At 44.7% G+C, this 15,864-nt stretch overlaps 1 protein-coding gene across 1 annotated transcript in view; it reads right to left on the reverse strand.

Annotated features, from left to right (window-relative positions):
* LOC116833282 (syntaxin-binding protein 4-like) overlaps positions 1–15,864 on the reverse strand; it is a 109,449-nt gene that overhangs the window by 23,699 nt on the left and 69,886 nt on the right. Inside the window, exons 6-11 of the mRNA XM_075069077.1 lie at positions 14,207–14,292; positions 12,857–12,983; positions 6,111–6,252; positions 5,777–5,883; positions 5,136–5,289; positions 3,609–3,681 (exon numbers count right to left, since the gene is read on the reverse strand). Coding sequence (XP_074925178.1) covers positions 3,609–3,681; positions 5,136–5,289; positions 5,777–5,883; positions 6,111–6,252; positions 12,857–12,983; positions 14,207–14,292 — 689 coding nt within the window. The remainder of the gene's footprint in view (positions 1–3,608; positions 3,682–5,135; positions 5,290–5,776; positions 5,884–6,110; positions 6,253–12,856; positions 12,984–14,206; positions 14,293–15,864) is intronic.

Here is a 15,864-nt window from a genome sequence, read left to right on the forward strand (position 1 = left end):
AATTCAGTTAATTCCTGCAGCCTGCAACAGGCTCCTCCAGAAGAGGACTGCAGAAACTGCTGCTCATTTAAGGGGAGGCCCAGATGGACTCTAAAAATGGGTAATGCCATTCCTGCTTTTAAATCCCTGCTAATGATGCTCTTTGAATCTGATAACAAAAGGGGCTTATAAAACCTGACCCTGTTCACATCAGAGTCAGTGACAAAATTCCCATGGACTTCAATGGTACAGGATCGTGTCCAAAGAAGAGTGTCCAGGAGCCATTTTCTTTCATCGTTGCACTGCCTGGGAACTGGGGCACAGGTTAACAAAGAAACTGATACCCAGATTGCCTTAAAGACCTCCTGCTGTTTTAAATCAGTGGGTGGGATTTTCCCCAAGCATAAGGGATATAGGAGCACAAGTCCTCCTGAAAAAAGATCAGTGGGACAGATGCTCCTAACTCACTCAGGCGTTTTTGAAAAAATGCCACTCACTGTGACTCTCAAGTGAAGAGAAGATTTTATGGAAACACAGGAGAAAAGCAGCAGAGGCGCTGTCACAAGCATAATCCTCCTAATATCGATATTTATCTGTCCCGCTAATGCCAGCAGCTGGGAATCAGGGCCTGAGGTAATAAACAAGTTCACTGGATTGGTCACTCAGCCCCATGCTGTGTACGTTCAAGGGCAGATCATTCCCCTTCAACTCCTTGCTAATCGGGATTAGCTCCATGAGGCTTTGCTCATAAACTCTCAACACAGACATCCCAGGCAATCCTGAAGGCCGCCAGGCACCGGTGATCAGTCAACAAGCTGGGACTTGTTCAGATTTCAGACTAAGCTCCTGTCCCCCCAAAACGATTTGTTTATTCTAATGTATAATGGGGCCTATTCAGAACTCTGTGCCCTTCGCTGCACTCATAACACCTGCTATAAAAAGCGGACATCTGTAATGGACTGCCTGAGATGATTCTCAGCCTAGATTATACTATTTGTATGACTAACAGCCCGACTGAAATCAGGGTCCCAGCGTGCGAAGCACTGGACAGAAAAAGAACAGGAGACAGCCCCTGACCCAAAGAATTTACAGCCTAGACAGACAAAAGATGGGAGGGGAACACAAAGGAGAAGTGACTTGCCAAGGGTCACATAGCAGGTCATTAGCAGAGCTGGGAATAGAACCCAGGTTGCCTCACAGTCAAAGGCCCTGTCCACCAGACTACACTGCCTCACAGGGCTACTATGTAGATAGACTAACTAACAACCGCCTCCCATAGGCTGGCCTTGGCCCATCCCTTCAGACTCTAATCTTCAAGAGGAAATATGTTCTTGACAGCATGTTCTGAGGGTTAACTAAGCAGGTCTGGGGGATTTACCAGTGTGAGGAAGCATATTTCAGAGTGGAGGGCCCTTAATAGAGCTTCCTGCCTGCATCTCTCTCGTTTCAGCCAAGGGATCTCTTCTCGAATGCCAGTGCAGAATGCAGTGGGGGAGTGGGAAAGAGTCTGTCGTAAGCCTTGTCTGCACTAGGAGAAAGGGTTTCTCCAGGTGGTAGCTAAAGCATGATGACAATCACATAGTGAAAACTAGTGTGGCTAAGGCAGGGGTAGCTTTCACACAGTAGTTGGTTGAGGTAACCTGTAGGTTCCCCCTATACCTGGTCGCATATGCAAACTGCCTTACCCACACTAGGATGTTTTACCACATATTAGTTACCATGTGTTAGCTAGCATGGGGTAAACTCCCTACCTTTATCCCTGGTGGGGTGCACTCACTGTGTCAGAATAAAGTTTACGGTATCATGCTGAAGATCATCTATTGGGCCACTGAACAGTATGTATCTCTGCAATTTCCACAGACTCCAACAAGAATAGTGAAGACTTACGTGAGGCCAGAATTCATCCCAATGCATCTGTACCTGCCATCACATCACTGAGGGCAGTAATTCTTTTTATGAATTGCCCAAATGGCAGGAGAAGAGAGACGTTTATGCTGGTTAAGACTATTTCGCTATATCATCAATTCAAAGTATCAGGCTAATCAGGATCTCAGTTCCCAAGGAACATTACTCCATATGAATGTCTGTCTCATAATAGTTTTGTGTATTGCAGAGTAGTCTGACAGCATTAGCACTATTGTGCAGATGTAGAAATGGACAAGCAGCATGGCAGATAAGCATTTACTCCTTGGGGGAGAAGAACCATGAGCCCAACAGATCAGATGTGCTTCTGCAGATATTATTCATTTTCTTTTTCTTATTAATCAAACACAAACATCTCTGAGTGTACAGTGTAGGGGCTCAAAATGCCTAAAGGAATAAAAAAAATTATTGAGCTGGGAATATGTTATTTAAGCCACAAATGCCTCAGGATCAGCCAGAGGGCTCAGTTTCTTCTTCCTCAAAATTTTCTACATCTTCAACTAATGCACAGTCTCCATGGGAGAAAATAGAGCATGTGCATTTCAGCATGTATCTGACACAAGCACGCAGAAATCACACTGGCCGGGGTTGGCACACGCACATTTGCAAACCCCAACTTTCATGCATGCCTTGGATTATTGGTGTGCTTAAGCTGAGTTTGCTGATTTTGGTGCTTGCTTGAAAATTGCCCTCAAGTGTTTAATGTGCAAACAGATCAAGCCACTTTGGGATTCAGAACTATACAAAGTGGGATCTTAAGTGGAAGAAATGTGTGTTTGTGTGTGCGCACAAAAAATATGTTTGATGTGTGTGTGGAAAAAAATGTTTCCACTGAAATTTTTCAAAACTGGAAATGTTTCTAACCTGCTCTTATTTTAAATGGTAAATCTCAAGCATCAGCCAGAAGAGAAACCTGCAAGGAGGGAGTCTTCTGTTCAAACCAAAGCAAAAAAAAAAAAAAGGTGAAAGCAAGAGGTATGTAGTGGTCTGTGAGCACAGAGGAAAATATAATTTGAAAGATGAGTATCTTCCTACATGTGAACCTCAAATGCTGAGACAATTATGACAGACTTATAAAGCCCCCTTGTTCTCTTCCATGCTTTACAACTACCTCTTCGTGGATAGCTGGAGGCAACAGATTTGGCTCAATGATCGTGGAATTGTGTTCCCATTTGGGGCCATGCTGTGCTTTGTAAGCAACACTAATTTATCTATTTTTAATAGCAAGTCAGCTTCCAAGGGCCAGTCAGTCCCACCAGCAAGGCTGCCAATTAGTGCTGACTGCAGTAAGGATATCCGGCCACTGGACTGATCCCAAAACCACATTGCACACAGCCTTTGAATAATAGCAGTGACACTCCATCACTACCAACCCAACCCATAACCAGTGACCTAGAGCTGAAAGGCTCTGTATCCCATTGCTAATCGCTTGAGATACTCAGTCACCCCTGCAAAGACCTCTGCTCTCATAGACAAGCTGACATGGGGGTATCTAATGCCTACTGCATAGAGCCCTACATTAATTGTACCATTGCCTTTAATCAATCCTAATGGACTGGACCCTGTCATTACACTATTAAACTCCACCTACACTGCTGTGGGTATTTAAAGCTTCATTTCATTACTTCTGGTACTGAGAACTTGTGAACTAGATACCTTCACCACCTACACAAACAGAGGAGATTGCAAGAAAGCATGCCTCTTACCAGATATTGTGAGCTCTGGGGGACAAATGTCTGGTGATGGAGAAGGCACAGGAAAGAGATTTTCTTGTCTGGTCTAAAAAACAAAACAAAATTGCACAGAGGACAAAATGCTGAGCCCAGTCTGCCTGTGTAAGTAAAAAGCAGAAGTAGGGGGAAGAGCTCAATAGGTCCCAGTTGCTCCCTAAGGAATCAGACTGAACCATTTCTTGCATGAAGCACCATGTGAACTTATTGTGCTAGAGCGAGAGCATGAACAATGATGATGAACCAAACAAGAGTCCTGTTTTGGAGTAAAAGGGGATTGTGTCAATAACAGTCCCAGAGGCCCAGATCCTCAAAAGTTTGTGCGCCTAACTCCCATGTCCATTACTGTGGGATCTAAGAATCTCCCGGATGACTGCACACACAGGAGGCTAAACTAAAGTAACTTTACTGAGAGAAGTGGAATCACATCAAGGATGACGCAGTGTGTTGTAGCCACCGGGGTTTGTTAAAAACCTACATATCCAAGATACCCATGGATTCTGAGGGAGTTTGGATTATCATAGTTGGGAGGGGTAGCTCAGTGGTTTGAGCATGGGCTTACTAAGCCCAGGGTTGTGAGCTCAATCCTTGAGGGGGCCATTTAGGGATCTAGGGAAAAAATCTGTCTGGGGATTGGTCCCGCTTCAAGCACGGGGTTAGATTAGATGATCTCCTGAGGTCCCTTCCAACCCTGCTATTCTATGATCTTAAGGGCTCCTCTAGTATTACCCAATGGACAAAAAGCAGAGCTATCTACAAGGACATGCTGGGATCAAATGCAGCAGGGACTCTCAACTTGGGGTCAGAGGGCTGCAATCAGAATATTAAATGGGAGAGGGGTCCCAGTTGGATCTATGGTATGGAAAAGGGTGAGAAGTGCAGAAATACAACACAACCAAAGCTAGGAGGTTACATCCTAGATACTGACAATGAATCAGTGCCCCATACACAGTGACAACAGTTTACAAGCTCCTTCTATAAGACTGGAGCTAGCCCTCACTGTAACCTTACATGCTTAACCACATGACTCATTGATTTTGATGGGAGCTGCATGGCCAAATCTCCTAGACACCTCTAGCTTCAGGAAATACAGTATAGTGCTGCGCTTCATGAAGAACGAGTGCTGATGGTGCTGAATTTGATGGCTATTGAATGTGGGCAGGTATTCACTGAGTTACCATCACCAAATGCTTTTTTCACTTGTGACGTCTGAAAACAGGTTTGAACCAGGACTCTGGAGATGAAAACACATCTCAGCGACCTTCAAACACATCACTTCAATTGACTGATCCTTTGTCACCCAAAACCAGAAGAAACCATTTATCTCAGATGTAAAATACCCAACTCCATACGAGAGCAAACAGAGTCATACGAGTCCACACTACTGACTTTCCAAGCAGCTAATCCGGAAAGATTATCAAAGAGTCCCTAAAAACAGTAATCCGATCGGAGATGGAAATCATGGGGTCGGCCTCTGTGGTCTTATACTGAACTTCAACGTACCTCAGGTGACCTCACGTGGACTTTCAACCTGCAAGAGTTAAGACCATTCCCCATGGCCTTAGGAGGTGGCGATTGGATGCTGTTATGAACCGAAAGTCCGGGATGTAACCGTCCCCTTCCAGGAATAAAGGCCACTTCTGTGTTTCCCTCATGTCTGAAAATAACCAAGTTTTGTTAGTGCTTAAAAACTACACATGCTTAAGGTTTCATAACTTTCACAGGAATAGCTCTGTGGTCTTTCCTCTGAGCTAAGCTCATTAATTGCCTGTGTAACACTCAACAATATTAGAGTTGTCTTCATCAGACAGGATTCTTATGATAGCCCAAGTTCTGTTGCAGAACTTAGGGAAGGTCTGTGTGATGGAACACACTCATTGCAAAGCAAAACAAAGACTGACAGGTTGGGAAGGACTCCTGCCATTCCTGATTATAATGTGAGAAGTTTCATGTACTCAAGACCTCCTGAAGTATGAAGGTCTCCAATATGGGAGGTTTTTCTTGCACCTTAAGCTTAGAACAATGTGGAGGTCTCCTACCTAACACTCAGCAGATGTCACAAGATATGGCCTTTATTGACAATAGTAGGAAATGCTTTTTGTACCCATGGAACTTATTCGCCTGGGCTGCTTGTGCATGCGTACCTGAATTTGGTTTTTGCAAGTATTTTTCTGGCCTCTTCATATGTGCTGCCCACCAAAGACTCTTTATTGATGGCAATTAGTTGATCACCAGGCCGGAGCCGCCCATCCTAAACAAGGGAGACCTCTGTGTAGCATCAAGCTTAATCCACAAGGATTAGTGCATCAAAAAAAGAGTGACACTCTGCTCAAAGTATTCTCCTGCGATACACATCCTTATTACCCCATGCCATAGACTGTTCACCCACCCCAATGAGAGCTCCTTCCAAACAGTTGGAGCTTTCAGGAAAGACTCCTGTTTCATAGGTCACAGAAGCCCTCCACACTGTTGACTTACTCTGTAACAGTCCCCTTCTGGCATAAGCTCTTGAACATAAATCATGGGACCCTCTGGCCTGTTAGATCCGCCACTGATCGTCAACCCCAACCCAGAGGATTTTGCTATGGAGATGCACTGAATCCCTGATTCAAAGGAGTAGCTGCAAGGAACAGAAGAGTTAGCAGAAGATAGAACAGTGGTCTGTTTTATTCTATATAGTCATTGAGTACATCTGTAATTACACAGTAGAGTTCTATCAAGTCAGCACCACTGCTGAATGAAAAGTTCTACATTTGGTTTTGTTCCTGAGTCTGCACTCTCCCTGTCCTTCTCAACCTCTTCTCCCTCTGCCTCCTCTTTTTCCCCACTCTACCTGAAAATGGGAGTGAAGAAAACACTTATCAAAACCATTCTGAACCTCAAGAATATGTTTGATTTGAATTTAGGAGTAGAAACGGGTAAAGCTTCAGGTGCTTATAGGTGTGGGGGGGGGCAGTATTTGCTACTTCTATGGGGATAAATGTTGTTACTGTTATTGTTGTTTATTTGTATTATGGTAGTCCTTAAGAACCCTAATTGAGGACCAGGGCCCATTGTCATCAGCACTGTCCGGACAAGTAATGAAGAAGAGATTCCCTACCCTAAACTGCTTACAATCTTCATGGCAGGCAGCACACAACAGGTGGACGAAACAGATCAGTGGGGTGGCAGTGGGATGGCGGGGAGGGTAACAATAAAATGGAGTTAAGCAGGAAAGCTGAAGTCATAGCCAGTTACTTGCCTAATCAATGCCAGGTGGGAATGATTTGTAGGCACAACAGAGGCAGGTTTGAGGGAGGGATTTAGAAGTGAATACTGTGGGTAGGTTGATAAATATTGCTAGGGAGTTTTCCCTATGCATGGGGGCCAGCATGGGACAAAGCGTGGAGGTGCTGGAGCAGCAGGAAAGGCTGCCATTACTGGAAGACCAACAGCGGGCATCAACCACTTGATAAGGCCATTCATCCCTAGTAAATAAAGGCGGTAATTAACTGGTTCTCTCTCTTCAAAGATAAAGTCTTGTAATCACATCCATATAATAACCTATAAGCAATCTGTCACGTGAATGATCTTTTGTTTTCCCAATAGCTCAAAATACAATATGATGACTATGTGATCTGTTGAACTATGCAATCACCACAAGGGATAACAACTTCTCCATATTTCTAAACAGCCCCATCCCTTTAAACTTGTGGCTGTCATACAACCTGGGGAACACAGAATATTGTGAAGAGTGTGGGCTTGTCATATTTTTACAACAAAGGAAACGTCTAAAAGAAATCTTTTCAGGAAATAAGATGCCATAGAACATAGTGGTTAAAAAAAAAAAAAGCACATCCATTGCACTATCTGGGAAGAGGTGACGAAGAGAATAAACTATACACTGCAGATGTTAGTCCTATTGTTTAGTGCACAGCTGGAAGATGTCCAGCTGCCGGTGTGATGAGTGCAGCATAAGAGCCTGTACAGAATAGAAGGAGTCACTATTTTGTAAGAGTCAAGATTATATCATAGTTGCACACATCCTCATAGTCTCCAAGATCTGAGATTTCAAGTGGTCTGAATGCTGGAGTTTCTTATAGAAGATGGCTATTTCATGCCTGCCTACCCTCTTCTACATCCCCCAAGTGGAGATAGGGTGACCAGATAGCAAGTGTGAAAAATCAGGATATGGGATAACAGGCATCTATATAAGACAAAGCCCCATAAATGGGGACTGTCCCTATAAAATCAGGACATCTGGTCACCCTAAGTGGAAACTAGCAGAACTTTTGCTTTATCGGTCACTGAACACTGTTGTACTGGACACCTCCATCAACTACATACATGAGTACCAAGCCAGGTCACCTCCTGTCTATGCTGTATGGTAAACAGGGCTAATTGAGGAATGAGGCGGTCTAGATGGCTGCCAAATAGATGAGCAGTTCTCTCCTCTGTATGGATGTCCTCAGGCATGAGTCCATTTATGCAAGCAGTTTAAAGCCTTCTGTGCCAAATATTTGTCCTCTGCAAATCCCTAATAAAGAGCTGATATTGGGCACATTGTGGAGTTCACCTGCTAAGTGGATTTTCTGTGTCTGAACTAAGGGGCTGGTTTTCCTCTCATGGGGGTGGGTGGCCACTCCACTGACTTCATGGAAATTACCCCTGATTTACACTAGTGCAAGGAAGAAAAGCAGCAGGCCCTAATCTGGGATGCCACAGTCTAAGGACCAACGTTAATGAAAACCTTGACAGTGCCAGTCACTCCTTTAGGTGGACCCGACAGCAGAGCCCTCCCTGCACATAGCAGACCCTGGTTTTTGTACTTTACAAAATAGGAAGCTTGGAACTAAAACATAGACACAACATGAAGGTGCCACACTCTATAGACATAAAAGGCCTGGTTCTCCATTCCCTAGCCCCTTGTGCAGCCATTTCCTCTCCCTCCCCCCAGTGCAGAGCAGGTGTGAAATGCTGCCAGGTCAGAAGGGTAGCACTGCCATTGATTTTGCACTGGTGTAAATGACTGCCCGAGGGTGAGGCAATGGATCATGAGGCCATGATCTGCAGAAAACAGCCATAACCTTGCAGGACATCTCCATCAAGGGCATGTTTGTAAAAGACGTGCCATGTTGGTCTCTCAGACATCTGTAAGCTTTGGGCTCTTCCTCACCTTTAAAGGGATAGAAATGGAGGACGTGCATTCTGTAGATCCCCACTGCCTATAGTACAGTAGGCTAAGTTCTCTGAGGTGGTGGCTGTGCTCTGTGTTTGTTTGTACAATGGGGTCCTGGTCCATGACGGGGGTTCCTAGGTGCTACCGTAATACAAGTGATAAATAATAATATTAAAAACAACATAGAGTGCAACAGTATGAAAGACACTGAATGACTGCTTATCCATCCTGTGACGCTGCAGTCTATATGATTTTATAAAAATTTGATAATGAGTGAATATAATGTAACTGGAATATGCTTCATGCAAAAGGTCTCTTGTAAGGTATCATTACAAAGCTTATTGTCTACTGAGTGTGGTCATCCTATTTGTATAAAGGTATCACTCTTGTATCTGAAACTAGAAATATAAAATATAACTCTGAGGGCCTGTTGTAATGATGCAGAGTGTGGGCCGTTAATGGTGGTCTGGAATCTTAATGGCTCCCATCAACAGGACAATTGACTGGATGGCTCTGTTTGCAGGCAAGCCTTCCCGCGAGTCAGGCTGGGAGGAATGAAGGCTTGGGGTCTTACAGTGACATGTGATGTCACATGAACTGGAATCCGTCTTTAACCTGGTGCTTTTCCAGTGAGGGGGGGTGTGGAAACCCAGAGGGACAAAGGATTCCCGCCTTATGCAAAAGATATATAAATGAGTGGAACAGAACAAAGGGAGGGGAGGAGCCATCATGAAGAATCCCCTAGCTACCACCTGAGCTGGAACAAGAGCTGTACCAGGGGAAAGAATTTTGCCCAGGCCTGGAAGGTGTCCAGTCTGAGGAAAAAACTTACTGAAGCATCTCTGAGGGTGAGATTATCTTTATTCAGTTTGATTAGACATAGATTTCTGCATTTTATTTTATTTTGCTTGGTGACTTACATTGTTCTGTCTGTTACTACTTGGAACCACTTAAATCCTACTTTCTGTATTTAATAAAATCACTTTTGGCTTATTAATTAACTCAGAATATGTATTAATACCTGGGGAAGCAAACAACTGTGCATATCTCTCTATCAGTGTTATAGAAGGCGAACAATTTATGAGTTTGCCGTGCATAAGCTTTATTTGGGTTTAGACCCCATTGGGAGTTGGGCATCTGAGTGTTAAGAACAAACACACGTCTGTGAGCTGCATTCAGGTAAACCTGCAGCTTTGGGGCAAGTTATTCAGACCCTGGGTCTTTACTGGAGCAGACGGGAGTGTCTGGCTCAGCAAGGCAGGGGGCTGGGGTCCTGAGCTGGCAGGGAAAACAAGAGCAGAGGTAGTCTTGGCACATCAGTTGGCAGCTCCCAGGGGGGTTTCTGTGATCTAACCCATCACACATCCTCCAGTACATGAGCAGAGACAGTCAATGTATCCAAAAAGACAACACTGGAGCCTGATCTGCACTAGAAAATTAAGTTGGTTTAACTCTGTTGGTCAGTGGTGTGAAAAATCCATGCCCCTGAGCAAGGTGCTTAAACTGTCCTAAGTACCCGTGTACACAACGCTAGGTGGACTGCCTCTGGGGGAGGTGGATTACCTATGCCAATGGGAGAACTCTCCCATCCCAGTAGGTAGCGTCTACGCTGAAGCACTGCAGTGGCAAAGCTGTGCTCCTGAAGCGTTCTAAGCCTAGACAAGCCCTGGCTATTAGGGGATAGTTTTAATGAAAAAGAGGGAGAAAGATATAGTGACTATCGATCTGGGGTTCTCCAATTTTGAGGAGCCCAAGTTGAGACCTCTTTAAAGGGCCTGATTTTTAGAGGGCGGGAGCACTGCACTTTATGAAAATCAGGCCCTTAAAGGTGTCTCAGGTTGTGCCCCCCAAACCACTAGACGCCTTTGAGAGATAAGGTGGATGAGGTAATATCTTTTATTGGCCCAACTTCTGTTGGTGAGAGAGACAAGCTTTCGAGCCACATAGAGCTCTTCTTCAGGTCTGTGTAGCTTACCAACCTTTTCTCTCTAATATCCTGGGACCAACATGGCTACAGCTACACTGCAATGGGGCCCTCTCAGGGCTTTGCTACACTTGCAGGTGTGCAGCACTGGGAGTTAAAGCTCTCTGCATACAGCTGTGCAGGGAAAGCGCTGGAGTGTGGCCACACTGACAGCTACCAGCGCTGCAGTGTGGCCACATTTGCAGTATTTGCAGCGGTGTTAAGAGTGGTGCATTATGGGCAGCTATCCCACAGAGCACCTCAACCCATTTTGGCGCCATTTTGGCACCGTGGGTTGTGTGAAGGGGGCGGAGGGGGCGGGTCATTCTGCTTCCTGTCCCAACGCCCCGTGATGCATCGCTTCACATCCTAGCAATCCCTGTTTTTCCATCCACGTTTGGCACCATCTTGACTCTCTCAATGGTTTCTGTGCAGCGCAATTTCTGTGGGAAATGGAGCCCGAACTGCTGAGGAGTATGCTGATGAATCTCGCCAGCACATCATGTTTCGCAGTTGAGCTATTCCTTAAGATACAAAATGATGAGGAGTCTGACGATGATAGCAAGTCGTCTGACGCGTATGACACTAAATTGCTTCTGGCATTCATGGAAATGCTCAGCACCGTGGAACGCCGCTTTTGGGCTCGGGAAACAAGCACTGAGTGGTGGGATCACATCATCATGGAAGTCTGGGATGCACAGTGGCTGCAGAACTTTCAGATGAGAAAAGCCACTTTCATGGGACTGTGTGCTGAGTTCTCCTCTACCCTGCGGTGCAAGGACATGAGATTGAGAGCTGCCCTGATAGTGGAGAAGTGGGTGGCTACTGCAATCTGGAAGCTGGCAACTCCAGACAGCTACCGATCCTCGGATTGGCGGTGGGGTCACCCCCAAGTATTGTGTCCAGCTCTTTGTAGAAACGGCAGGTCGTGGAGGCAGCACCAGAGCGGTGATTTCCCTCGCGGGCTTTGCGGTAGGCACTCCGCAGCTCCTTCACTTTAACCCTGCACTGCAGCAAGTCCCAGTCATGGCCCCTTTCCAGCATGGCCCTTGATACCTGTCCAAAGGTATCATAATTCCTACGGCTGGAGCGCAGCTGGGACTGCACAGCTTCCTCCCCCCAAACACTGATGAGGTCTAGCAACTCACCATTGCTCCATGCTGAGGCTCGTTTGGCGCATGGAGGCATGGTCACCTGGAAAGATTCACTGATTGCACTCCACACCTGGCTGAGCAAACAGGAAGGGGATTTTTAAAATTCCCGGGGCATTTAAAGGGCGGGTTACCTGAGGTCAGGGCAGTAGAGTTTGAACTGATGAGCAGAGTGGCTGAAAAGGCATTCTGGGATATCTCCAAATACCTTTGGAGGCCAATAACAGCGCTTTTGGTGGCCACACTGGCGGAGCAGCGCTGCACCACCAGCGCTGCAGTCGTTATTCCCCAGGCCGAGGTGGAGTACAGCCAGTGCTATAGCCAGGGAGATACAGCGCTGTATGTGCCTTGCAAGTGTGAATGGTGAGTGAGTTGCAGCGCTGTAAAGCCACCACCAGCGCTGCAACTCTCCAGTGTAGCCAAGCCCTCAGGGTCTATAAGCACTACAGCAATAGAAATAATGTTCTAGAAACAGACAGACAAGCCTGCAGACTTTATGAGTTGATGCCTGTGTAACTTAGAGCTGGTTTCCCCGTCCCATTAATATTTTTGAGAGTTTTAAATTTCTTACCATTCAAAATTGGGACAAAAAGTCCAAATTTCAAAAAAATTCATGAATCAAAGTACCAAAAAGTTTTGGGTTTGGGTCAATTGAAACATGTAATTTCAAAATTCTTCAATTTGATTTCTACCTTTTTTCTTTTTAAGAAACTTTAAAAATCTAAATTGCTTAAATTTCACACTGAAAAGTCATTTTGAACTGGGAAACAGAATTTTTCATTTAGAAAGTGGCCAAAAAATACATTTTGACAATTTCAGAGTTTTCCAACATATTTTTCCAGCATTGTGAGATTGATTGGTTTTGCTGTCAACAAATCAGAATTTTCCAATGAAAAAAAATTTTACTGAAAAATTCCTAAAGAGCTCTAATGTTGAGTAATATGGTACATACTGCGAGCTTGAGTGTGGGGAATGTGCCGAGTTTCCAATGATTGGGCCATGAGAATTTGCAGGGCTCAGCAGCAGAGGACTCTGGGAACGTGACGAAGACCCCGAGGATGTGCTTTCCAAATATCTACCTAAAAAACAAAATAAGACAGTCCAAATAATGAAAGCATTTTCCGCCCTTACTCTTCCCAGCTGTCCCTGCTACACAGTCAAGAATTAAAACACTTTTCATGGTTCTTTACCTGGAGGCAGAAACACCTACCATTGACGTTAATGATATCAGTATATTTCTAAACTAATTAACAGAGTTTTACCTTCTCACCACAAATTCCAACCTGTGATGGTGATAATTAACAACAAATACCACCGTGTTACAGTGTCACATGCTTCTTCCCAAAAAGAAGCAGTGGAGTGATCCAGCGAGCAAACCACTGAACTAGTAGTCAGGAGATCTGGGTTCTAGTCTGACGTCTGCCACTGACTTCTTGTGTTGGTCACTGAATGAACAAGCCACGTCACTGCTCTTGCCTCAGTTTCACCAGGTGTAAAATGGGGATAGTGGTGCTCACCCTCTTTCTAAAACACTTTGAGGTCCACTGTTGAAAACTGCTTTACAAGAATTAGACGTGATTATAAGTTACTAGCACAGTATTTTCCTTAGTTGTTGCACATTGTAGGTGGAGTTAAGGGAGCTGGAGAAGTGTTAGATACCAACTAATCCTCCCTTGGACTCTTCAGCTTGGAAGGACTCTTCAGCTTGGAAAAGAGGAGACTAAGGGGGGATATAATAGAGGTATATAAAATCATGAGTGATACTGAGAAAGTGGATAAGGAAAAGTTATTTACTTATTCCCATAATACAAGAACTAGGGGTCACCAAATGAAATTAATAGGCAGCAGGTTTAAAACAAATCAAAGGAAGTTCTTCACGCAGCGCACAGTCAACTTGTGGAACTCCTTATCTGAGGAGGTTGTGAAGGCTAGACATAACTTGCGTTTAAAAAGAGAACTGAATAAATTCATTGTAGTTAAGTCCATTAGCCAGATGGGTAAGGAATGGTGTCCCTAGCCTCTGTTTTTGTCAGAGGATGGAGATGGATGGACAGGAGAGAGATCACTTGATCATTGCTGTTAGGTTCACTCCCTCTGGGGCACCTGGCATTGGCCACTGTCGGTAGACAGATACTGGGCTAGATGGACCTTTGGTCTGACCCGGTACGGCCGTTCTTATGTTATGTTCTTGTTTCACTCAAGGAAGTTGTCTCTCTCTCTCTTTTAGTATCCATGATTGAGCTGACATTTTCTGCAGCCAAGATGCAGTTAAGTATTCAGCGCCCAGAGGGTCAATACTCACTGCTGCCGTGGTGAACAGGAGAACTTCGTGCCGATTCTGTGTTGCTATGAGATCCAAACTTTTCCAGCAGCTCAGAGAACTCTCTCCTGAAAGACAAGGCCTAGCAGATTCACTTAGTCTCTCAATACAGTTCTGCGTGGATTTACAATGCAAACGATGCTTATGTTTATTCCATACTAACCAGTTTGTGGGATTAATTCTCTCGTGCGCTGGAGCTCAGCTTGGTGCAGGGTGAGGCATTAGGGAACCAGATACAGCTCACAGGGTAGTCCCAATGTAAATCAGAGCACTTTCCAAGCAACTCAAGCTTGTGCTACTGATTTAGAGTCCATAATCAAACTCACACCAGTAGAAGATTCTTTTGGTAAAGTGGAACTTTTGCATGCCCCAAACGGTGTGTCAGGGGGTTGGAGGCAGAGGCCAGCTGCAGTGCAGATGCATCGGCAGCAAATTTCCTACATGGGGGAATTCTCTGCTTGGCATTTGCAGATGAATTATGGCCCCTTCTATGTCCCTTTTCATCCCACAGTCTTCAAGCACTTCATGAATGTTGATAAAGCTTCCTGACATCCCTCTCAGGTATTACTCATGCAGTAACACATACTGGTAAATTGAAGCGCAAAGTAGTTGTGTAATTTGTCCACTGTGAGGGACAAGGCTAGAACCCATGAGTCCTGGCATCCATGAGTCCTGGCACGCAGCCCTGGGCTTTAACCACTGGGTCAGAATGCCTCTTGTAGACTAGCCCAGGATAATTTCATCTCCAACCATCAGCCTAATTTGACATACAAGTTGAATACTGACTATTAAGGGGAGTTGCAACTAAGCCAAAAAAAAATTTTTTTTAATACACATTGGCCATCTGTGGGTCTTTTCATAATAGTCAAAGAAATGCAAACAACTGTCAAATATACCAGCTCAAATTGTGAAATTATCATCCCTGGAACTGTGGCTATATTACATGTTTTAAAACCACCGCCCTTGACTACCCTGCTGTAATTCATACATAGAGAGGAGGAAGCTTAAAGCCAACAATTTAACTTAAAAGAACAAGTTGTGAGCAAGTTGTGAGCAAGGATATTTTGCGCCCTAGGCAAAATTTCCACCTTGCGCCACCCCCTCCCAGCATCGCTTATTAAAAACTTTCAGAAATGAATACTGCATAATGTGGCATAGAATTAATACACATTCAGCTTGAACATTTATTAATTTAATTATTTAATCTACATATTTAATGAAAATAAATGAATAATCTGACAGCGCTGACACTATTATTGTTTTCACTTTGAAAAACATAGCATGGATCTCAAAATAAATCACATACATTACACACAATACACTGTCACAGAGTAACAGATTATCATTTAGAATTTATTTTTCCGCGGGGAAGGGAAGCAGACCGGGTTCGGTCAGTGGGGGTTCGGGTTTGCGTGGGGAGGGGAAGGGAAGCAGACTGGATTCAGTCAGTGACGGTTCAAGTTTAGCTGGGAGGAGAAGGAAGCAGACCAGGTTGAGTCAGTGGGGGTTCAGCTTTGGCTAGGGAGTGCAAGGGAAGCAGTCTGCAGACCAGGTTCAGTCACTGGGAGGATCAGGTTTGGCTGGGGTAGGGAAGGGAAGCAGATCGAGTCAGTGGGGTATCAGGTTAGGTTGAGAAGGGA

The sequence above is a fragment of the Chelonoidis abingdonii genome, chromosome 9 (genome assembly GCF_003597395.2).
Source record: "Chelonoidis abingdonii isolate Lonesome George chromosome 9, CheloAbing_2.0, whole genome shotgun sequence".
Lineage (NCBI taxonomy): Eukaryota > Metazoa > Chordata > Testudines > Testudinidae > Chelonoidis > Chelonoidis abingdonii.